Raw genomic sequence first — 26,655 nt, forward strand, 5'->3', positions numbered from 1 at the left:
TTTGCTGGAACTTGAAAGTTCGTAACGCAGCATCTAACATTCGGCCTTTACTAGGGTTTAAATGTTGATGTCACATCAACATCTCACTAGGCGATAGTAGGGGTCCGAATTGAAAAAAAAAATTAGGTTAATTTTATTAGAGGTGGTGCCTCAAAAATGTGAGGCAAACTTGAGGCGTAAGCCTCAAAACCTTTACTTATTGCGTAGGCTTTGAGGCTTAAAGGGACCACATTGCGCTGAGGCGTGCCTTTTATTGCGCAATTTTAAACAATGATCTGATGAGTCTAAAAATGCTCAAAAGATGAGCCCTTAATGTTCAATATTTGAACAAAAGTACATATTCTTGCAAGGCTTCAATGAATAAGGACAAAGAATCTTCTGATCCTTAGTCTTACCTTTAAGCTTTGGGAACTCTACACTAAGGCAAGATTTAATGTGATTGATTCGAACATTTTTTATAAGGCACTACTTGGAAGACTGTGGCTCCATAAATACAGTATCATGTCTTCAACACTTCATCGATGCACGAAATACAACTGAGATTGTGAAGAACATTGAATTAAAGGCGGTGGTGTCAATAAGGAAGTTCATTCAAAGGTGGATGTTAGATAGCAAAGGAGTAATAATTGAAGGTGATAACTTCAACATTATAAAGTTTATTCAAAATTCTTTGAAGAAGGCAAAGTGGCAAAGCAACACTTGGATAGATGGAGATTTATTGTTCTTGGTTGACTTTAATAAGGTAATCTTCCACCATGTTCATAGAGATTGTAATAAGGTAGCCGATCTTTGTGCTACTTTGACTTTAGAGAATAATTTTTGTTTTGCTAGTATCGCTTCTTCTCTTTTTTGTTTGTTGAAGAAGGAATGAGAGCCTTTTTTTTAGCTTGTAATTTGTTTCTTCTCTTCTAATGCATTTTGTAATTTTCAAAAAAAAAAAAAATTACCCAATGCAGAACTCCTGGTCAATAACACATCACACCATAATATATTCTCATTTTTTTATGGATCATCATTTTTAAATCAAATTAAAATGGATCTAGAGGATGATAAACACACCTTATTTCGAACTCCTATCGGTATATATTATTACAAGGTGATGCTGTTTGGCTTGAAAAACTGGGGCTACCTATCAGGGAGCAATGACTCGAATCTTCGATGAGCTTATAAATGATCTTAGAATTGAATTCGAAAGAATTCAAAAATCTAAGATGTGCTTTTATTATTTCATCCGAAAAATTTCTAGGATTTGTTATAAGCCACAGGGAAATCGAAATCAATCCCCCTAAAATTAAAGCAGTTGTGGAAATGCCTTTATTTGCAAGAGGTTGTACCTTTGTATATTTTTTTGCTGATGATATTCTTGTTGTTGTTAAGACTAGAGAGAGAGTTGAAAGTAAACTTGAATTATAGAGGTCAATCTTAGAGTTTAAAGGTTTTTGTTTGAGTAGATCTAAAACTAAATATATTGAGTGTAATTTTAGTAGTAATAGACTTAGTGAGGGGATTATGACTTTGGACGATCAAATCATTAATAAAAGTACACGTTTTAGATATATTGGATCTATTGTTTAGAATGATGGGTTAATAGATGGGGATATTATCAACATAATTCAAGTTGGATGGTTCAAGTGGATGAATGCATTGGGCTTGTTGTGTGATAGAAAAATCCCCCTCAATTTTAAAGGAAAAATTCTATAAGATGGTGGTGAGACCTGCAATGCTTTATGGTGTCGAATATTGGCCATTAAAAGAGAAGTATAATACTAAGTTAAGTGTTGCAGAGATGAGGATGCTCAGGTGGATGAGTGGTTGAGCATATATGTGAAAAGGTTGGTGTAGCTCCAGCGGAAGATAAGATTAGAGAGAGTCGCCTTAGATGGTCTGGTCACAGAATACGGCAGCCTTCCGATGACCCTGTTGACCTCCAACAGATAAAGTAAAAGGAAACAAAAAATGCTTAAAATATTTACCCATACTGCAAATCCTGCCAAAGATCCGCTGCAGCTACAGTACCCCATTCTCTGTAAGTCTGCAGTTCGGCGCCGAATTGTCGTATTTCCTGCTCTGCCAGTCGAAAATCCTGCTTAAATCGTGTGGCCTTCGCTCCGTCTCATACCCCCATTTGCATTATAAAAGGACGAGCGGAAGAAGTCTTCAACCCTGATGCGCCAACCAACACGAAAATCCTTAAACCTCCGATCATTGGCTGTCTCTTCCATCGCTGAGCATTCAACCTCCATTCGCAAATCCAAAACCCAACCTACCGACTCATTCGGTCCGCACCCGCAGAGAGAGAGGAAGAGAGAGAGAGAGGAGAGAGCCTTACCTTGCCGAGAGCCCTCAACCTGAAGCCTCCACTGCTCGTCGCCTCCACTCCGATCTCCACTCTCGTAGCCACACGACTCCACCGAGCCTTACTCCCGAACTAGTCACCCGAACCTCCCTTCAATCCGACTACAGTTGCCAAGACTTTTGATCCAAGGCCGTGTCCTCTCTGCCTTTTGATTCTAGCTGCAAACCTTTAGTGCCGACTCGAACCCTATCTCAGTCGAGAGCTATACCTGATACTCTTGCTTCTATCTGATTGCCTTTTGCTAATTAGGTATATATTTATTTTAGTTTAGTTATGATTTGTATTAATTATTATTATTATATATAAGAAGAATGTTTTGCAAACTTTGAGAACCCGCCTTCGACGCTAGCAACGCAACAAAACATCCACCTATACACGCTTTTCTTAGCGTGGTAGGAGGAAGTGCATCCTGATGCTTGCGACGAAGAAGGTAATCTCTTAAAATCTCTTCTACGACTTTCGTGGCGAAACCGGAAAACCGCATATACACATTTTTTTTAGCGTGGTGGGATGGGAACCCGGTGCGATGCGTACGACAAAGTGGGGATTCCCATAAGTCCCCGCTTGTAGGGAAACAACTGTTTTCCTTTTGCAATAGGTACCAAAGACATATACAAGCTTTTCTTAGCGTGGTAGGGGGCGAAAAAAATACGGCGCGGTGTCCTCGTCCGAGGACACCTACCATACACGCTTTTCTTAGCGTGGTGAGAAGGCCCAGTTTCTCGTAGTTTGCCTCTAAACGGGTGAGATGTTAGGAGGCTGCCGAAATTTCGGGTAAATGTAAGATTACATTTGGACCTGGTTTGAACGCAAAAGAACAAGGACTCAAATGAACAGTGGACTTGTGAGCTCAGACTTGAACAAAATGGACCTAAATGAACTTAAACTCAAATGAATTTTGAATAATACAAGAGAACTTGATTGAACTCAAAAAGACCACAGGGGATTTTGATTTGGACTTGAGACTTGAACAATAGAACAAAGGATCATACTTGAACTTGAACTCATATTGAACTTGAGTTAGAACTTGTAAGCTTGGACATGATTGGAATCAAGCATGGTGGGTATGAACATGAAAATTAAATTTGAATCATAACACTAAAGGTTAAGAAAGGATCACTTCAATTTTAAAGCAAATGTTAAATGAATTTGTGGAGAATTTTGGAACAAATCTCGACATATAACAAGGGACTCGTGAAGGAGGGCATCCAAGCATGATCAACGGGCAAGCAAGAGTCAAATGAAAATACAATCAAATAGCAAATGTTGAATGAACTTGGAGAGTATTGAAATAGGTATCAACAATCAAGCAAAATGACTCATGATGAACAAGCCTTTAGTGCACTCAAACAAACATCGATGAACAAATGAACTTGTGATACAACTTGCTTTCAAGCAAAGACTCACACATAAAGTCACTATAAGCTTTGGTATAAAGCTCATTTGAGCAATCATAATTAGCTTACAACAATCATCTCTATTGGAATGAAGGGATCGATATTAAACTCACCATGTATCTTATAAACTATCTTGGAGGATAAAAAGTTTGCAAGTAGAACTAAACTATCTTTGAGGACAAAGGATTTGCAATAATTCGATGCTACAACAAAAAACCTTCAACCTACACATAAGCAACATAAGGTCCGTGGTATCCGTATCAGTAGGGTCCTCAAGTTCGTGCGAGAAAGAGGGATAGCACCAATGAAAGAAACTACCAATGAATATGATGACTCCTTCACACAACTGCGATGCATTGTTTACAAATGAAGGTCTTGTGACTTAGTTGTGAATACATATATAAACACATACATAGCATACACGAGGAATGATATGTGACATTTACATCAATCTTACAAGTGAGCATGAAGAAACGTAGTAGTGTCTTTATCATTAGCAACAATTTGATTCCAAGAAAATACACAGTAAAAGGGTTCCAAATACACACAGAAGAGGAATGATTGAATCGAAACGACTTGGAGCATTTAGTCAAGAAGATCTGTAGTACATATAAGTCCTCTACGAATACATATGTGAGCACTACATTTCACCTGTGGGTAGATACAGAAAGACTTCAGTGAATGCAATTTCCTGTACTTAATTTCAATCTGTGAATGAACACATCTACTTGCTTACAGGAAGCAGTAGGGGATGTACTAAAAAGACCGAAGATTGCAGCAAATACAAGCACCTACGAGTTAAAGCAGGAGATTCATTAGTGCACTATGATCCACCTACAGAAAGCAACATGTAGTGCACAATTGTCTACCTGTACAAACCAGCGAACAATTCAATCTATAAGCTGCTACGCCACGCCACTAGATCTGTAACAATCATACAAGCGGATAAAAGGCGTTTACAAATATTTCAAAAATACCCCGCACATGCACTGTAATATGTATGCACATAGGTACACTAAATAGGGGTATACAATCAAGAACCCACATGGCCCCGGCAAGCATGTTTTAGATACACACGTGATGTCTAGGGATGCTACGCGCGTCACTAAATCTGAACCCGATCCTCCTAAGCATGTAAGTAGGAGTCGACAAGGTTCAACAAATAATTATAAAATGCCCCCAAACACCTGCATGGGACCTGACAAGCGTGTTATTTCTACACTCATAGACGGCACGTCTAGGAATGTTGTGCGGGTCAATAAGTGAATTCAAGTTCGAACCCGATCATTCTTTGCGGGTTAGTAGGAGTTGACAGGGTTCGAACCATCAAACAAATATACGGTTGTGATGACCTATATATTTATCTTGATACATTCATATTAGGCCTTCAAGGCCTATAACGTTAAGAATTCACTAACAAAGGCATAAAGCATACAAAATTCGATCCTCTATCGGCAAACTGACAGAGTCGACAGGGTTCAATCAACAAAAAAGAAATAACCCCAAATACCCCGATTATGGTCACATTGAATGCAAACCTCAACCAAAGGGATTAATTCCAAAATTCAAAAATGCCACCCAAATATCCAAAAACTAAAGAAATCCCAAAAATCATTCAAATCCAAAATGTTTAAAATTGAAATCACACCGTCAACCCACCTAAAGCAAAATCCATCCACCCTCCACAATAATTTGCCGGGTGGACAAATTAAAATTTACTTACAACTCATATAGAGCAAACACCTAGTCGAAAATATCACTAAGATTCATTCTCAAACAATCTCTTGCCAATAAGGACGTGGTATGTGTCCTCTGATCGGCAGTTTTGCCGCCAAATGGCACCTCAGGATTAACGGTTATGACCTAATGCCCTCTGAACCGAGTGGTTTTGCCGCAATATGGCACCACGAAATACTGGTTATGGCCAGAGCCAATACATTCTTTTATGGCATCAAATTCTTAAGATATGAATCAATAGGATATGATTGATATGGCACAAAGACCTCTGTTAGCTAAGGTGGATTCAAATTTGTCCCCTTAGACAAATACCCACCTCAGGTCTAGAAGGTCCACTTGGACGAAGCAACCCATGGCTGCCGACAAGGATCCTTCTGTCAAGTTGGGTCGACTACCTCCTCTGACTAAGTGGACTATGGGCCACGATGGCCCGGATGACGGAACCATGAGATCTTGATCGGGTCTATCATCCATTCCCCCACCATCTGTTTTAAGTGCAATAAGGTGAAATTTCTGTTTTAAATATCAAACTTCCACAATATTTCAACCTAAATTTCCAAACTTTAAAACATTTCAAATCTTAATACCCGATACTGCTACTATATGTCAGATAACATGTATTTTTTACATATCTGATTGATGACTAGCCTTAATCAAATGTTCTCTCTTATTTTCGGGAGGGGTAATTAACTATAGGGGCTTGCACCTATAGGAAACTAGAACTCAGATCATAGTCCTCGCAAAATGAGGGCGAAATCTCTGGGTAGTGTCTTATCTACAAACCCATTTGCCTTCCAAAATTTACCCCCCCCGAATAAATGCAACAGCGGGCGGAGGCTGGGGCCGAATTTTTGGAGCCACTGACCCGATTAGGAAAGTAGAGATATTAAATTTGACTTAAGTTAAGAAAGGTAGAGGTAGACCTAAAAAGACTTGGCTAGAAAATATTTGAAATGATCTTTTTTTATTAGGTTTAACGAGAATTTGACTTTAATATGACATAATAGAGAAAAAAGATTCATATAGCCTACCCCACGTAGTGGAACAAAGACTTGATGATGATATTGTTGTTATTGAAATGCCTCCACCAAAAACTCCATAACAACTTCGTTCGATTCAAGAAAGATTGGCGTATATTCGAAGATTTATATCTAACCTCTCAGGTAGATGTCAAACCTTCATGCGACTAATGAATAAAAATATCCCTTTTATATGGGGTAATGCTTGTCAGGAGGAATTTGATAGCATAAAATAATATTTGCTACATCTTCCAATTTTTGCTACCGCTTTACTCATAAATCATATCAAAAAAATTCACTTTTGAAAATTTGATTTCTTATAATCGAATCGCTCAAAACAGAGTATGAGACTATGTAAAAAACTACATGGTGAAAACTTCATAAAACTCATGAAAAATACATTTTAGTCCATAACTTATTATTAAACAACATGAATTAGAATCAAAGATGGGGATTTAGAAGGCTACCTCGACCTTTATAATTTGTCTAACTTCCCCAACATTCTATTCCCAAGCTTTGGCCTCTAAAATCTCCTCCCTTACTTTCTCTTTTCCCTTCTCCTCTTCTCTTCTTCTCCCGCAAGCTTAGTGGAGAAATGGTTAACCTTAATGATTTGTGATATTTTAATATTTATAAAACACTAATTTTGATGTAGCGCCGCAGCGCTCCTAGAGAATATTGTAGTCTCCCAGAATATGCTCATTTTAGACCTGATGCTGTAACGATGGTTTCCTGTGCTGTAACGCTAGCACAAAATTATTTTTTCTTCCAAAAAACAGAGATCCCGTTTTCGCGACGCTGCCACCCCTGACATGGTAGTGCCCGTAGAGAAAAATCCAAACTTCATATTTTCATTTTTAGACCCCAATCCTTGGTTATTTTTTATCCCATTAAACCCTTTAATATTCTTAATTACTAATTAACTCAAAATTAACGAGCAATATAAGATTACATGAATTTCAAATGATAGATATTACATTCTCCTCTCCTTAAAGAAAATGTCAACCTGGATCAGAATTGATCTAGATGCAACTGTCTCATCTCAGCTTCTTTTTCTCAGGTTGCTTCTCTCTTTGGCCTATACTTCCATTGAATCTTCACCATCAGAATTTATTTATTTCTTAACTGTTTAACATCATAAGCTAGAATACGCTTAAGTTGTTCTTTATAAGTCAGATTGGATTGCACTTCTACTTCAGCTTCTGAAACAGTTAGATCTATCTATGGTGGACCGTTCTAGCTGGCCCTAAACCAGGGTCAGCACCTGGTTTAAACTAAGCAAACCAAGAAGCCACCGACCCCCTTTGTGGGGCCCTTGAATTAAAAACAATTTTCAAATAGGGGGGGGGGGGGGGGGAGGAATTAAGGGGGAAATTAATTAAGGATGGTTGTTTAGTAATTATGCATTTATTTTGTATACTCTAAATAAGGGTGAATAGTTAGGGTTAGGGTTATGTTGCTGCTTTGTTGAATTTAGGAGTCTAGGTTTTGCTTGGGCTCTAGCCATCATCTAGAGATTGGGAGAGCCGAATCTTCCTCTCGAATTGAAGATCTATTGTATCTTGATTGTTTTCATCCATTTTTCTTCAATTATTAAGTTTCCTACTTATTTTTCAAGGAATTTTATTCAATTCATGCATATTTCTAGCTTAAATCCCTAATTTCAGCCATTATTGTGGTAATTTATACCCTTGTTTCCTAACAAATTGGTATCCAAGCAATTTCTTAGGTGGAAAAACAAGTTTTCTTTATCGTATTTGTAATTGGAACCTAGATCCAATTAATGACAGCAAATAAGATTTATGCGTAGTGGAGGGATGAATTTCAGCCATCGAGAACTGCTTTGGGAACTTTAAAGAGATGATGAAAAAGATGCTTGAGATGCAATCGAAAGCATCATCGGCGATTCCTAGGAAGAAACCACAAGGGAAGGAGGACGGTGATGAATTGGAGAGTGTTTTTCATCGAGGACCGCCATGTGGAGCCTTGTTGGTGGGAGGATCTTGAAGGGAGGACAACAAGGAGGAGAGAAGCGGACCATTTTGGGAGGGTAATCTGTCATGGGGAAAGGTGGAATGGAGAAGGGCATGGTTGGGGGAAGCCTTGGGGTCAAAACCAACCAAGAAAGGAAGGGAATCACACCACTACACTAGGGGAACAATGGGTTATGGATGCGAGGGAAAGCAATCTAAAGATGCTGAACTTTGAAGGGGAGGATGCTCAGGCTTGGGTGTACCGAGTGGAACGTTACTTTGTCATCAATGGGTTTACTAAAGAGGAGAAACTCATGGTGGCGGGTATATGTTTAGAAAGGAAGGCCCTCGCCTGGTTTTAATGGAGGGCAGCTAGATTAAATTTAAGGAGTGCTTGTTAGAACGTTTCGAGCCATCCGGGGAGAGACCTCAATGAGCAGTTCTTTGTCCTAATGCAGGAGGGAACAATTATGGAGTATTGGGAGAAATTTGGGCTATTGCCAGGGAGACTAAAGGGAATCTCTGAGGAAGTATTGAAGGGGAATTTTATGAATGGGCATAGGGAGGACATACGGGTAGAACTAAGGGTACTGAGGCCTAGGGGGCTGAGAGAGACGATGGAGCTGGCTTTGAGGGTGAAGTAAAAATGTAAGAGGGAGAAATCCATTAGAAATAACACCAAGGGAGGGGCCTAACAGAGTACCCCTATAACCCTAGTTCCTAAAACCCAATTAGTATCCTTATAGAAAGAAGCTCCAAGGGAGAAGAGCTGTGGAGTTTGCCTTATGGGGTGGGGGGGGGAGGCTTCAAGCGACTTCTAGAGAGAAGCTCCGAGGGGAGAAGAGCTATGGAGTTCACTCAGGTACAGGAGAAGCAGACAAAGGGATTATTTTTCAGATGTGATGAGAAGTACATGCCAAGAATAGGTATAATGACTGAACTCTTCATGTTCTCACCATCTACGATGATAAGTAAGGTGAGGAGAAAGGTGGGAGTGAGGCTAGCGGAGGAAGAAAGCTGCATTTAGACATGGCTGAGGTCTCCTTTAACTTAGTGGTGGGGTTCACTCCAAATCACACTATGAAGGTGAGAGGAGAAATAGCAGACAAGGAGGTAATTGTACTGATAGACAGTGGGGCCACCCACTATGTCGTCTATAACCAGGCTGTAGACCTATTAGGGCTGAAACTTGTGGACACAGGAGGTTATGGGATGATGATGGGAATATGGAAGATGTAGACGGGTGTGTAAGGGAGTAGTCTTGACCATACATGGAATCTAGGCGAAGGAAGAGTTTCTCTTGTTGCAGCTATGGAGCATTGATGTCATCTTTGGGATGAGATAGCTACAGACCTTAGAGGACACCAAGGTGAATTGAGGGATGTTGACAATAGAGATGATGATGGAAGAGAGGAGGATGGTTATTACGGGAGATGTAGGCGTCTTCAAAGCCATGGTGTCACTAAAAACTATGGTAAGAGCCATACATGAGGGAGGAGGATTTCTGGTGGAATTGTAAAGCTTGGAGGGGATCAGAGGGGAGGAAGGAGTGGACATCCATCTTTCAGTACACCTAGTTATACTGCAGTTCGGTGAGATTTTTAAGTAACCTAAGGGATTGCCTCCCTTCACGGTAGTAACAGTGACATCAACTTTCATTATAGAGATGTTCAGATTTTACTGATACCAGAATCGATAGTATTCGATCGAGACAAGGTTTTCCTCAGTCATTTTTGGAGTGAGTTGTTTAGGCTTCAGGGGACTGTACTAAAAAGGAGCACCTCTTACCACCCTCAGACCGACAGGCAAACGGCGGTGGTCAATGGGAGTATGGAAACGTCTCTGCGATGCTTTTAGAGACTCCTCGATAGTGGGCTGTGTGGTTGGCATGGACAGAGTATTGGTACAACATTTCGTACCATTCTGTGTTCCAGATGACCCCTTTCAAAGTGATGTACGACAGAGATCCACCGCACTTGGTGCACTTTTGGTAGAGTAACACATCAGTCTTTTCAGTGGAGCAATACTTAACTGAGTGGGACAGGATACTAGAGGAATTGAAAAGACATGTTGAGAGATCAACAGATTATGAAAAGGCAGGTTGATGAGCCTATGAAGGACATTCAGTTTGAGGTAAGGGATAGGGTGTATTTGAAGCTTTGTCCCTACAAGCATAGGATGGTGCGAGTAGAAGGAATGAGAAGCTAACACCACATTACTTCGGCCCTTTCGAGATAGTGGAGAGGATCAGAGCTGTGACATATCGACTGAAGCTACCTCTAACCGCTAGCAATGTTGATTAAGTGGAGGGACCTATCAGAGTACGACACCACTTGGGAGGCGTATGAGTAGGTGAAGCATTATTTTTTGTCCTTCCACCTTGAGGACAAGGTGGTTCTATGGAAGGGAAGTAATGTTAGATCGGTCCAAGGTGGACCGGTCCTGCCCACCCTAAACCAAGGATGGCAGCTAGCTAATACCATACGGACCAGGAAGCCATCGACCCCCTTTGTGGGGCCCATGAATTAAAATAATTTTCAAGGAGGGGGAGGAATTATGAGTGAAATTAATTAAGAATGGTTGTTTAGTAATTATTCATTTATTTTGTATTCTCTAAATAGGGGGGAAAGTTAGGGTTAGGGTTATGTTAATGCTTTGTTGAATTCAGAAGTCTCTAGGTTTTGCTTTGGCTCTGGCCGTTGGCTAGAGATTGAGAGAGCCAGATTTTCCTCTCGAATTGAAGATCCATTGTATCTTTCTTGTTCTCTTCCCTATCTCTTCTTTTATTATGTTCCCTACTTGTTTTCCAGTGTATTTTTTTCAATTCCTACATTGTTCTTGTTGAAATCTCTAATATCAACCATTATTGTGATAATTTCTACACTTCTTTCCTGATAGAAACCCATTTCCTCAACATTAACACTTGAAACACATTATGGATATTAGGCATATAGCCTGGCAGAAACAACCTATAAGCATATTTCCCAATCTAATTAGTCACCTCGAAGGGTCCAATATAATCTGGACTTAACATGTTATCTCTTCCAATTCTTCTTGCACCTTTTAACTGGTTGATTTAAAAAAACGCAAAATCACCTACTTGAAATTCTCTATTGTGTCTTATTAAAGAGTCAAATACTCATTTAAATATAGTAAAAAATGCCATTTTTAATACTTTCTAATAAGGTCTTTTAAGGCCTACTTTTATCTTTTTTAACATAGGTCGTGCACCTACTCTCTTAATTGGATTATTGGAAGGCTGGTGATTTATGTTACCAATCCTTTTAAGGCGACTCTAATCTTATATGCCATTAGAGTTTCTCCAACCTTTTTACACATTTGTTTCGCATTTTGTCTGTAAGTGCAAAACTACTCATCCACGTAAGCATCCTCATCTCTACAACACTTAACTTAATTTTATGCTTCTCTTATAAATGCCAACAATTTGAGACAGTGTAATACCATCTTATAAAAATTTCACTTAAGTTTGATGGTACATTTATATCACATAGTATATTGATGCATTCCTCCAGTTCAACCATCTAACTTGAATTCTACTAATACTATCCCCATCTATTTCACCTCACTTTGAATAAATGATATAAGATAGTTAAAACCTATACTCTTTTAATGGCTTGTCACCCAACAACAACAACAACAACAACATCAAGCCTTTATCCCACTACGTGGGGTTAATGGCTTGTCACCCAATTAAAATATATTTAAAAGTTTTTTGTTCTAATTTGTCTTGTCTAATATGAGTAGAAGTAATGCAACAAATTATTTTTTAGTTGGTTGTTATCATTTAGTCGTCCACTCCATCTTTATTGTGAGGTCTTAAACTCAATTATAGTGTAAAATGCTTCAAGGCTTATTCCTTGAGCTTTTTTTATGAGACTTATGCTCAGTTTGGGTGAGGCTCGCCTCGCCTCGTTTGCGTCAGGCTTGCGCCTTACCCTACTTATATATTTTTTATTAAAATTTGATTAATTACTAAACTAAAGACCCGAACAAATCACTCCTTCATGCACTCCCTAGCTATAGTAACTTCTTAACTATCTTGACCACAAGCACGCTGCCTTGAAGGGAGGATTTGGATTCCACATGATAAGGCTTGGGAGAAACCAATTTGTTATGACGAGGACTCAAATAAAGACCTCAATGATGATAATGCGGATGATTTCTGAGTTATCGCCAACTATTTTAACATTCTTTAGAAATTAAATGTGGATTTATACGGAATTAAGAAAGAAGGAATTTAGCATTGAGCTTGATATTATATGATATTTTGTTGACCCACAAACTCAAAACGCATAAAAGGAGCAAAATTCGATTAATGGGCGCGACGCGTCATTTGAAGGGTCAAACGACCTTTTATTGTCAAACGGGCTGTGTCGTTGCAATCAGAACAACGAATTCACCTAAAAAAGGACAACCTCGTAGACTAATCGGGCAAAAATGGTTAAAATCAAAGACCAAAACCCAAAATTTACTCCTGTTATTGCCCAAATGATGTCCGATCATAAAATTGACTTCGTCATTGCATTCAGAACGTTCGAATCACTCAAAATTGACTATAAATACATCAATTCAAAACCGTGAGAGGAAATCAACATGTATCGGAAGTAATATGCATAGATTTTGAGAAAACACACCCAAATTCAGGGATCGACACATGAATTTTGAGACATTTGAGTTTCTGATTAATTTCTATAATTTTTATAACAATAATAGTAGTAGTATTATTATTTTTTTAAAAAAGATCAAAATCAATAAAAAATACCTCGTATGTTGTCGATCAAATTCCCAAAATCCCGCTGAAACCTTGGAGAGCTGCTTTACCTCGTTTCTCGCAGAACCTACATCTCAATCGCAGCTTACCTCGATTGAATAATCCGCTCGCTCTTGAAATGAGTGTGAAGGTTCATACATCAAACTTCTTCGACACATGAGCTGCCCGGCCCTTCCTCACCTGTGCCGAACTCCAACCCAAATTCCTTCCTTTGGTCAAATCAAAGCTTGTCTACTTCCTCCTGGTCGATTCTTCATGACACCTCACAGTTCTCGTTTAATCCCACAACTCGAGTCCATCCAATTTCCTAATGATAGGCACCCGATCCTCATCATTCGTCTCCCTCTCAGTTGTAGAGTCTGACGCCAAGCCAGCCTAGATATAAGTGAACCCAGCTCCAGCCCCGACATTCTGATTGCAGTCGATCTCCACTCTAAGCCAGTCAGAACCCAAGCGGCTCGAGCTTACCTCGGATCTATATACACATGGCATTTCATTTACATATGACATTAGGAGACTTGCATTTAATGTAGCCCTCGTATGGACAATGACAAATGAATAACCACCTGCATGTAACGACAATGGACATGCAATGATTACAAAGATACTCTCACAGTCAATGACAATCAATCATCTAGCAAATGCACGCTCCCCCGCACCCTCCTCAGGCAAAAGAAATTCCCACGCATAATGAATGTAAACGTGCATTGATAGCTCACCTATGGGCGATAATCAAGAAACGGACATGCATATAATACCTCCTCACCTACAACTAGAAGAAGGAGGTTTATAAGGCAAATGTCATAGCCTTCAAGAGGAAAGGCAATAAGCTTCAACGAAAATATCAATGTTACCACACAACAACAAACAACAATCACCCTCACAAGGGATTCTGAACATATGTTCGATGGTTTCTTATGAATATAGAGTCAACATACAATCAAACACATTAAACCCTGTAAGAAGCAACAATAGCCCTTACAAACACTGATGAGGAGTTGCAACAAACACATCAGCTCGCTTGCAAGCAACAATAAAAAATATATTACAAGGATGAGGGGTCTTTTGCGAACAAACAAATGTTGATATATGAATGAATGCGAGCACCTATCGGCAATGATAAAGGATTTTTCATATACACAATAGCATGTCTACAACTGATTATTAGTAACAAGCAATGAATGTTTCAACGCCCTTGTAGTCAATAACCATTCAATGACAAGCAAATACATCAGTCCCTCGCAACCAGAGGCGATCAATATGTAGCAAATGTAGACATGTACAAGTTGTTATGGGAGATTCATTATCTATCAACAAATGCAAAAAGCTGTGATATATGTAAATATCTATAGGCAATTGCAGAAGATGACATGCAGCAGAACACTACGATTCACCTATCATCAGAAGCATGAAATTTATAATAAAAACTGCGAAGCACGGGGAAACCAAAGTAGTGTATTTGCTGTGCTAAGAAGAAGTACAATTATATGTTTCAAACACTGAAGAAAGCAGCGACATGTATAAGATGAAATTTAGCTAAACATCATTAGTGATGCACAATAAATGAAGCTCAACGTGATGTTAAATTGTCACCGGATCCGTAACATTTGTACAAACGGACATAAAGCATTTTCAAATTTTATAATTAGACTTTACATGCTTTTTAGCGATGGTCAATTGCACATCTAATAATTACAAAATATAGCCATGCAAATGCGTGCACCCGCATGAGTCCCAACGAGCATGTTGTATGCCCACATGTAACGTTTAAGGATGCCGCGTGGGTCAAGAAATGAACTTAAATTCAAGCCCAATCATTCTATATCAATAGATAGGAGTTGACACGGCTCAAACTGTTGAACAAATATACTGTCGCGACATTGACCGTAATATTTCTTTTATACATTCATATTTGGCCTTTAAGGTCTATAACAATGAAAATTACAAATAAAGGCATAACGTCAATAACGAAGCCGATCCTCTGTTGGCAAATAAACAAAGTCGATAAGATTCAACCAATAAAGTAAAATTGCCCATAAATGATGGTCGTATTGACAAAAAAATCTTAATCGAAGGGGACCATAAAAATTTAAAATGACTCCCAAATTCCCATTGAAATTCAAAACCCAAAAATCATCGAATCCTAAATATTTAAAATTGAAATAAATCACCAAAAAACTTAAAGCAAAATACCTATCCACTCTCCGCAAGAATTTTTCTAAGTGGATAAGCTTGAAAATCACTTCGGCTCACAAACAGCAAATGTCTGGTCGAGAATATCTCAAGGATTCATTTTCAATCCGTCTCTTGCCAATAAGGACGTGACACGCATGTTCCCTAACGACATTAAATAATTGAGTAATGAATCAATAGGATATGACCGATAGGGCACAAAGCTCTCTGTCAGCTAAACTGTGTTTAAATTTAACCCCTTAGATAAATATCCACCCCATGCTTGCAAGATACCCTTGGGTGAAGCAAGTCATGGCTACTGATAAGGATCCTTCGATCAGGATGAGTCAACTAACTCCTCTGACTAAGTTGACCAGGGATCATGATGACCCGGGATGGCGGAACCATGTGATCTTGATTGAGTCTATCATTACACCCTCCCCACCATCCACTTTAAGTTCAAGATGGTAAATTTTTAATTTTAAACATTAAATTTCCAAATACCTAAACTCTGCAACTACTATATGTGGGATACTATGTATCTATTTGACGACTAGCCTTAAACATAAGTTTCTCTCTTGCCATTGGGAGGGGTAATTAACTATAGAGACTTCTTGCGCCTTTATGAAACTTGAACTCAGATCATAAAGTCCTCGCAAAAAGAGGGCGAAATATTTGGATAGTGCTTATTCAGAACCCAATTTGCCTTCTAAAAATTTGCATCAGAAAATACTCATTAAACTCTTCTTGATTACTCGACTAAGAAATAAAGGGGCCGTGAAGAGGCCGGGGCGTGAATTTTTGAAGCCCACATACTTTTATGCAATTCCTATATTTAATATTATTTTACTCTTTTAATATTGGATTTTAATTTTACTTCATGCAATTTTTCACTTGTTATTCAACCTTTTGTACAAATTTTTTTTTTCATATGTATATAAATTTGTTATTTCATAGTCCAATAAAAAAGTTAATATGTCATCCTTTAACATACTATTTAGGTATTATATAAAAATAACTTTTAACCATTATTTTCACTTTACAAAACTTTTAGATTTTGAGGTTTACGCCTTAACGTCTTGAGGCTTACACCTCGCATCATGAACAAAACAATCTTAATACATAATTGCATAATTTTAAACCTTGTTGTAGAAAACGTAGACCCTGGTGACTTTGGTAGAGGTGGTGGGTGAAAGGGGATTTAATTGGACCAATTTTGGTTTACGATGCAACTGAAAAGATCTGTCTGATCAGAAATTGGTTTAAAATTGTACAAGATAGATAGAAATAGCATTATGATGATAAAATGGAGACTTTGTGCATATGAAAATCAAATAAATGAAAGGCATCGACAAATTTGAAAAAGAATGGAAGTTGATTCCAATGTATGTTGGACCATATAAGATATTTGACAGGATCGGGAAGTCTACCTACATCTTACAATTTATAGAGCATATGTCTGATATCATGATGTATTTCATGTATCTTCTTTGAGGAAATGAGTATTCGATTTTGGAAATCAAATATCTATAGAAGAAGTTGAGATATGTTTGAATTTTACCTAGAAGAACCAAAGAAGATTTTGGCTTATGATGCTAGAAAGTTAAGAAATAAAATTTTTCGATAAAAAACAGATAAAAAAGATAGGCTACTTGGGACAAATAAGATAAAATGAAGCTATATCCTGAGCTTTTTTGATGATATGAGTTTTAAAATGTTGAAGACCATTTTTTTACGGAGGGGAGAATTTTAACACATACAGATCTGTGTATCATTCTATCTATTATGACCTGAGCTAATTTAAGGTAATCCCGTAAATTTTTGTATTTAAATATTCTCCATATGTATGGGAATGTTTTGTATGTATAAGTTTGCATGTGTTCTGAGGATGGTCCCGAGGTTATGTGTGCATGTTTTGAAAGTCTAGAAAATTTTCTCTTGGGCTGCAGAGTCAAGCTTGGGTTTTTGGCCAAATTAATTCAACGATGTCGTAACAAGATCTGTCGAATTTTAATATTAAAAATGTCATTTTTCAGTAAATCAATTCATTTCATCTATTTGGGGTTGTCTTTTTGATAGAAGAGAGGATTTCCAGAATGGGCGACTTCGTTATATTTTCTATTGATTGTCTGCTAATGGAAGTTATGCAGTTTGAGGTAGGTTCCATTTTGCCTATCTCAATTTTGAAAAATATGAAATATTTTTTATTTTTCTGATTTAATTTTTATTTTTGTAATTTTAAAAACGTGATTAATTTTTTATTTGTAAAACTTTTACCATATAACTTTTTGTATATTATAGAGATAATGATTCTGAACATTCAATTTTTTATTTTTGGAAATTTTACAGCAATGGTTTCTGAAAATGTGCTATTTTAATTGTCGAGAAAATCATTCTGACCTTAGAAACTGATGTGTAGTATAATTAATGCTTCAAAATATTGTTCTAAATAATCTCTGACAATTTAGTTATATTTTGAAATAGTGAATTTTTTTCTCAGTAGTATGCTCTTCTTCCCAACGTTAATTTTTTTATTAAATTCTGAAATGATTTATGTTTCTCTTAATGCAATGCAATAAATTATATGCTTATCTATTTAAAATGTATGATTTTTAGGATATCTGGTGTGTATGGTGGAAGTTTTGTTCTGGTGCTAAAGGCATAAATTCTATTTTGTGCTAGATGCACAATCTTTTATGGTATTGAATGCACATTTTGTCTAGTGATCAACATTGGGAGTCTTAAGAGCCTATTTTCTTATATACCAGCGCGGGAGTCATAGGGTTAGAGTTCTCTAATTTTTGTTCTGATGTGAGGTATAAGGGCTTGAGGGAAATTTGTAATCTTTTCTTTTGACATATGAAGTATTTGTTTATTTAAGTTTTCATATCTACAAGCTCACTACCGTATTCCACACAACAATTGTTATGAACTTCTTTTAAAACTCATCTAAATGCTTAAAAAATAAGTTATTTGAAAATTTAGATAAGTGTGACCTGCAAAGCTATGTTGGTTCAGTTTATCTGCATTCTATATAAGGGTCTCAACAAGGGAAAGAGTCCGTTGAGTCAAAGATTTGATTTGTCTGAGTCTGGATAGATATTTCTTTTTCTGAATTTTTGTGTAGTCATAGTTAATTATTTAAATTACTCTATTATATAAATTACTCTGTCGTAATGTACTGTAGTGTAATTATTGTATATATATATTGGTGAGAAATGAAAAGAAATTTTGTGGATGAGTTATTTTTGTATATTAGCAATTATTGCCAAATCTATAGTCTATTGTTGGTTTTCTATATTATATTGGAAGAAAAAATATGAAAATTTTCCCTGCACATCGATCTAGGGTTGGCCTGTCATAAGTGAACACTTCTATAGATGTAAGCTTGGTTGAAATTGAACCACTTAAATTTTTATTTCTTTATATGTGTTTTTTCTTGATCTATTTTTTATTCTATGATGTTACTCATCATAGTCGATCCTAAAATATTTTTAAATCGAGGTTTTTTATCACGCTCGTAACAATAGGTGCACTTGCGTGTGAGCGGTGAAGTGCTTTGTCAAATAGTTGTCATTTTAGTGTGCCAAAAAATTGGCATAGAGTGTTGTGTATATATATAAAGAATTATATTATTGGTATTTTTTTGTCTATTGATGTATCTGTCTTTAGTGCACTTTTCTGCAATTAAGTTTGTGCTAACTAACAGATGAGAAAGTAACGTAATTTAAATGGTTTATATTTATTGCAATGTTTTGTTGTAGATTCCAAAACATATTAAAAAAAAAATTGTAAAGAAGATTTAAATTACTAAACTAATTAATTTTCTCATTATTGATCTTCTACAGTTACTTTGCCTCTTGTTTGGTAGTGCAATCTGAAAATAAAGGAAAAAATGAAAGAAAAAAATGTTGTTTTCAGATTAGATAATTACTGTTTTATGTTTAAAAAATTTTGAATGCAGAAAAGTCACATGAGCAATAAAATTTATGTGACTGATAGAAGATGCCTTTTTAATCATGAGCAAATGCTACAAGTTCTTTACTCTATTCATTGTAGTAACTATCTACAAATAAAATGCTATCGACCCAGTACTTTGTATATTAAAATAAAAGCCAAGTTCACTGTTTCTTATTTCTGAATCAAACGCAATTTTTGTGACAGTAGTTACTAGAAAGATTTGTTCCTTCTGCAGCCTATCGGATTTTTTAATTGCTCTCCTGCTGTTGATGTGCCGCCAAGTAATAGTGATGCCGAGCTCAAAGAGACTGGAATTTCTAAGCCCCAAAATGGTTTGCTGGCAAAGCTTTGATGAAAGATCCAATGGAAGGACATGCCACTAATATGTTATATAATAAATGCGGTCTTGCTTCGTTCTTGAATTTGCTACGCACCGGCTAATGTGTTGTTATTGTGATAAATGAGAAAAAAAAAATGCTTTTTTTAAATTAGTTAAATTTGTCACTGTGATTTGAGAACACTTGCTGTTTTGCTACCAGTCGAAATGCATGTTGTATTTTCTGGTGGCTATGACCCACTTGTAAGTAAAGAGTTGGATTTTGTAATAATTGCGTTGCACTGGGAAGTTGAATAAGATGTTTGATCAGGGTTATATGAAGATATTCGAATTCAGACTCATTAAAATATGTTAAAAGTTTTGGTGGTCGAGGATGAGTGGGGAATATATGAAAACTTTCAAATGCAGGCTCTCGGGTTGGATTAATTTGCAGTCTGATTAAAAATGTTGCTCGAGTTTACTTGCGTAGTTGTCTACCGTTGTTTTAGGATGCGGTTGGAATAGCTGCAACTGTCTGTTTAGCAGGTTGTAAAATTATTGTACAAAAAGTTGCTTTCCGAAGTAATTGTATAAAAAGTATTATATTTTGTTTTGGAAATTTAAGTGGAGTTATTTCGTTGGAGCTGTAGGAGAATAAATTAATTTTATACTCTATATATATATTGAGATGAAAAAAATTTATTTAAATAACACTTCTTTTTTGAATTTATATGATAACAAATTAAGAATTAGAAATTAAAATTATATTTGATTTTATGAAATATTTTTGAACTTTTAATTATTATAGTTTTTTTTTACAATGTACTATCATAGTTTAAATTAATCTTAAAAAATATACCTCTATTACTTCATAATAAATGTATTTTTTAATAATAATAAATCTATGCTAATTTTTTTAATTAAATTGAAAGATTAAATAAGTATGTAATTACAGGCTTGGATCTATTTTTTTTGAAGAACTGCTTAATGCATTAAAAAAAGATAAAAAAAACCAAGTACCAAAGTTTAAGTGATATAACCCCTATCACTTTCCTCCTTTAACAAAGAATAAAAGGTAGGAGGTACCTTATTGACTTCTAGAACATCACAAAGGAAATTACCCTTTAAAGCATGGTTAGCACACCAATGAGCTAACTTATTACATTTTCTATTAACAAAATGAAAAAGGATAACCTCAAAATCTTGAAGAAAGTTCAAGTCTTTAGAAGCTTTATCCACTAGCCGTTTGTCCAACTTCATCAAGTTTTGAAAATGAGAAATAACATTAGCATTGTCTTCTTCCACTATTATGCCTTTAGCATTGAACATCCATTCTTCAATAACTTTACTCAATGAACGAACAGCCATCCATTCTAGTGCTCCAATATCCAAATGCATTAGTGAAAAACTAAAAGATAAAAGCATTCTACCATTGTGGTCTCTAAAGATACCACCAATCCCAGCTTCATTAGAGCTTTGAAGAGAAGCATCTATGTTTACTTTAATCCATCCGGGTGGAGGGGGATGCCAAGAAGAAGAAATCATATCATGCTGGTTAGCACCCCAATGGTCCGAATGAAAATTAGAAAATGAACTAGATGCATAGGTAATGGCATTTGTCACAATAATGCTGTCTCCCACCTCTTTGCCTTCATGGATTAACAAATTTCTACTCTTCCAAGAGTTGAAAACTAAGGAACAATAGAGATTCACTAAAAAAGGATTAACCTCTCCTTGTTTTATCAAATAAGAAATATCATTTGTTAGATTATTGAGGATAGGTAACTTAAAACCCCAACAGTTGGCCTTTTTTATGAGCATTTCTAATTTTAGGCAATTAATTGCCACATGCTCTCCATCTTCAATCAAAATACAACCTCTAGGATAAAGGTTACACCCAATCAACCTTCTATGTAACAAGAAATCCGTAGTAGGTAAAGCATTCTTTAAAAGCCTCCACCAAAAATGTGAAACACGAGGATTTAATTTAAGCTTTTTGATGCAGCTCCAATTATTTAAAAACGAGTTGTCAACCTCAATCTTGCCAAAACTAGCAGTTTTTACCAAAGCTGAAATAGTTTTACTGGAGTGTACCTTTAATAATTCCAATTTTTCTTCAAGATTATCCACTTCAATCTTCAAATTGCAAGTATGCTTGACTAGTTCATCCCCAAAGTAATTATGATGTTCTTCTGTGATCCAAGCTCCTTCTGTAATGAAGCTAGAGAGATTAGTAAGGTTATCAATCTCAATTGAAATAAAAGTAGGCCAACTTTCCAATCTTCTATCAATTATCCAAATGTCCTTCATGATATGTATGGATACCCCATCTTTAATGTTCCATATCACTATTTGTTTTAAAGCTTTAGCTCCACTAAGGATCAATTTCCAAGTTGAAGAAGAGTTCTGCCTTCTTTCCTCATCACAACCAATTTTACCATATTTTACTGATAGAGTTCTACTAAGCAATGAATTTGGCTCGTTTAAGAACTTCCATAACAATTTTTCTCTAAGTGGTTCTACTGCAGACTGGATGCCAAGGCCTCCTTGATTCTCAGGTTTACACACTTCTTTCCAAGCCACATAGTGCAAACCATTTTCTCCATTGTTTTTATTCCATAAAAACTCTCTGCATAATTTGTCTAGCTTTTTGAGAACAGATAACGACACCAATGATAATGTAGGTAGAAGACGTGTAAAGCTTGAATCACCAATTTAATGAGGGTAATTCTACCAGCCGTTGAAATGAGTTTCTTACCCCAAACATCCAATTTACCATCAGCTTTTTCAAGAATATTAGAAAAATCTGAAGCCACAAGCCGCCTCAAAGTGATTTTATTATCCAAATACCTGAGCTCTTTGACTTCCTTGATTCCCAAGAGCATAGAGATACTCCTCTTCCTTCTTTCCATATTTTTGTTGAAAATGTTGGAAGATTTATTAACATTAATAACCTGCCCTGTCCAGCTGCAGTATTCCACCGTAATCTTCTTAATTTTCCTTATGTTCTCTTTTTTTGCGTTTGAGAAAATTAAGATGTCATCGGCATAAAGTAGGTGTGAGATCCTAGGATCCATAGGAGCAACCTTTAAACCCAAATTTCTCCCTTTGGAAAGAAATGCTTTAGTGAGTAATTGAGAGCAAAGAATGAATAGATATAGGGATAAAGGGCACCCCTGTTTAAAGCCACTTCTCCCTACATATCTTTCCAAAACCACTCCATTAACTTGTACCAAGAAAATTGGATCAGTAACACAATCCATTATTAGATTAGAAAATCTACTAGGAAAGCCAAAGTAAATCAAAATTTGCTTGAGGGTGTCCCAAGCCATACTGTCGTATGCTTGTTCCATATCAAGTTTGACTACCACCATTCCTCTTTTAGACTTAGAAAATCTGAACTTATGGAAAAGTTCTTGAGCTAGAAGCATGTGATCAGATAAAGCCCTTCCTTTTATAAAAGCTACTTGCTCTTCAGTTACCAGGCAATGAATGACTTTCATTAACCTAATCAATAAGATCTTCGTAACAATTTTGTATATGGACATACAAAGGCTTATAGGCCTAAAATTGGATGGAGCTAGAGGGTTATTTATTTTGGGTAATAGTATTACCAAAGTTTCCTTCCAATAAGAAGACATCTTACCTGAATTGAAGCAACGTTGTATGGCTTTCCACACATCCCTCCCAATCATAAACAGGCCAATTGGACAATTTGCAGTCTCTATGCTTCCATTTCTCCCCAAAAAACTAAGAAAAACTGTCTCTTATAATAGCCGGATCTTCAATCAAATCACCAACCTCATTCTTCAGTTGCCTTATTGAGTTGGCATTTCTCCTTCCATTTGCATCAGCATGAAAGAAAGAGAATTCATATCCCCCTCTTTCATCCCTTTTGCTTTTTCCCTTTGTCTCCACCAAGTACTTAATCTAGCAAGAGTAGAATTGAATTCAGAAATTTTGTTTCTCAGGATCAGATTTTTGCTGGCCGAAAAATCTTGATCAGAAGCTTCTTCAAGCTGTAATTCTTCAATTTCCATCTTCAAATTCTTCTTTAATACTTCAAGTTTTTGATGCTTTGCCTTACTCCAAAAAATAAGTCTTTTAAGACTCTATTCATCCTCTTGTTTAGAGCTTCCATGTCATCACCTCTCACTGGTTTAGCCCAGGAATTTCTGACCACCGAAGTAGCTGCTGCATAAGATAGCCAAACGTCTTCAAATTTGTGTAATTTACTGCCATTAGGTAGTTGATTAAACAGCTTCAAAACGATGGGACAATGGTCAGAGGCGATTCTATTCAAATGCCTTACTGATGCTTGATTGATTTGTTCCAATGCCTTCGAATTCAGCATGCATCTATCTAGTCTTTCTAGTTTCCGGGAACTTCCACTTTTATTATTACAGCATGTAAATTTTGAACCAAGAATACCTACATCGTGTAAGTCATTCCTTTTCATAAAGGATTTCATCTCCATTGGCCCATCTGAGAAAGAAAAATTTTTCCCACCTTTCTTCTCCTCTTGAGAAAGTATACAATTGAAGTCCCCACCGGCTACAAAGGGAACTTCCTGATTAGCAACTCCATCCATAAAACTCCACAAATCTCTTCTACCTTGAACTTCTCTGCTACCATAGTTAGTATCAACCATCCATTTGCCTTTGTTGAAAATCTCCAGTTCACCCAAAATGCATTGATCCGAGGCCTTTAACAAGGAAAAATCTGCTATATTAGAATTCCAAATCACCATGATACCACCAGAATTTCCTGTAGAAGGATGAAGGATGAAATTCCATTCCTTACCCATCATCTTACCAAAGTCTTCTTTAAATAGAGAAACCATTTTTGTTTCAACAATACCAACAAAGAATACATCCCATTCTTTTATAAAATCCTTCAAATATAAGGAGACCTCTTTCTTGTTAGCCCCCCTACAATTCCAAAAGCTGATGGAACTCATTTTGATTTGAATTGGGAGATACCCCCTCCCTTAATCTTGTTAACACTATTTCTTGTTTGTCTTGACGTTAAATTTAAAGGTCCCAAGTACCTTACTTCTTTAGCAAATTTAATTTTCTGAGAAGAAGTCTTTCCCATGTTCACAAAATTGTTTTCTTTATGCAAGAATTCATTGTTTTTCTCAACATTTCCTTGAGCAGTAGAAACTATGTCTTTATTTAGACATTTCTCCATTTTCACTGTAACTTCACCTTCTTCTATTTCTTCATCCAAGGGTTCCATATGAAAATCTACACCAATGTCTTCTTCACATAAATCACTTAGCAGCTCAAACTTGTTGGCTGGAGATACAAAAACCTTCCGGTTTGAATCAGCCTCTAAATTCCCTTCAAGAATTCTGTGTTCTATTATAACAATAGTTTGGACTGAATTTGAAAATTCAGCAGCACCTGAATTCATTGCAGCATCTCTAGAATTACGAATTTCAAATTGAGTAACTTCAATAGAAGAATTGTTGACAATGCCTCCTTGTTCTGAAAGAACCTCCTCTTGCTCTATAACATTTTTCTGAATTTTGAGAACCGAATTATGATAGGGAGTACTTGAGTTCGCAGATAATCCCTTGGGATATACCTGAGTTCACAAGCAACCCTTCCCACTTTGTTATTAAAAGCATCAAGACAAAGATCAGAGCTAATACAATTGCTCTTTACCAACAAATCCTGTTCCAATTGAACATTAATATGATTCATTTGCTCCTCAGTATCCTTTTCCACAATAACCTCACCTCCTTCTAGTTGGGAAGAAACTTCACTTGGCCTTCCTAGGAGCTCTTGGATAGATTTTTTGCCTAAGCCAACTGCCTTAGCATTTTGACTTACTTCCACAGCTGCCACTGGAACAACTTTTTTTCTAACATATTTGGAGGAGTAAGGAATGTTCAACTTGTTCCATTGTTTTGAGAACTTCTTCTTCTTATTGTTAACTAAGATCCACGGCCCATAGGTAGGATCTTTATGAATATCCTGTACCTTTCCAGCAGCTTTCCCTACAACACCATCTCCCGTTACCTCCAAGTTATTTTGGACTTTGTCTATAGGCATGCATTCCTTATCAACATGTCCAATCTTCCCACATACAAAGCAAAAGTTTGATACCTTTTCATACTCCACTTTTTGAAAGAATCTTCCACCCATGCTATCAACCCAAACTCCTAAAGGAAGAGGTTGATCAAGTTTGATCCTCACACAAACTCTAGCAAACTTTCTTCTCCCCCAATGAAACATATTTCCATCTAGCATGATTGGTTTTCCAATTCTTGAAGCAATGCAAGCTACATTCTTCTCATCCCAACATTACAAGGGTTAGTGTGGCATTCTAATCCAAATAGGAGAAGAAAGGCCTTTAATAGAAGAAGAATTGAATTATGGGGTCCACTTTTCCATACCTACAATATGTTCATTCACAAACCAAGGCCCTCCGGAATGAGCAGCTTCTACCATCTCCTCCGAACAAAAAGAGCACAAAAACCATCCTTTTCCTAATGTACTAAAGTGGAATTTTCCAAATTGTCTCCATTGCTTCCTTAGTTTCCATGCCACTATGTTAGAAGGTAAATCTCTTCCAAAAACCTTAACTACCAAAGAATTTGATAGTCTTTTTAATTTTTCTCCTCCAATCCCATATTTAGTTTAATTGCCTTACCATCTTCCGATAACATCACCTCTTCATCTTTGAAATCCAATTTAATGTAAGGCTTATTACTCCAAGGATTAACTTGAACAGATGCTAATGATTTAGGCATAACATCATTCATCTTAACTACATCCGATACTTTTTCCTTATCCAGGACAGAATGTATATTATTGTTAACCGTTTTCAACAAATTTTCATTTATCACACTACGACATGGTCCAGCGATTGCATTCGAATTCACAAATCAGATAACAAAAATCTTCATTCCAGAAGTAGACG

The 26,655-nt window shown here is 36.6% G+C and overlaps 1 protein-coding gene across 3 annotated transcripts in view; it reads left to right on the plus strand.

Moving 5' to 3' along the window:
• The window catches only part of LOC110094009 (copper methylamine oxidase), a 124,412-nt gene extending 104,266 nt beyond the window's left edge, over positions 1-20,146 (plus strand). For 2 of the 3 annotated variants that reach the window (XM_028699379.1, XM_028699377.1), the window contains one exon: positions 19,642-20,146. In XM_028699379.1, coding sequence (XP_028555212.1) covers positions 19,642-19,789 — 148 coding nt within the window. In that variant the 3' untranslated portion in view covers positions 19,790-20,146. The remainder of the gene's footprint in view (positions 1-19,641) is intronic. The other variant, XM_028699378.1, reaches the window with a different exon arrangement.
• The last annotated feature ends 6,509 nt before the right edge of the window (positions 20,147-26,655 follow it).

Source organism: Dendrobium catenatum, unplaced genomic scaffold (assembly GCF_001605985.2).
Source record: "Dendrobium catenatum unplaced genomic scaffold, ASM160598v2 fragScaff_scaffold_1267, whole genome shotgun sequence".
In the NCBI taxonomy this organism is placed as follows: Eukaryota; Viridiplantae; Streptophyta; class Magnoliopsida; order Asparagales; family Orchidaceae; genus Dendrobium; species Dendrobium catenatum.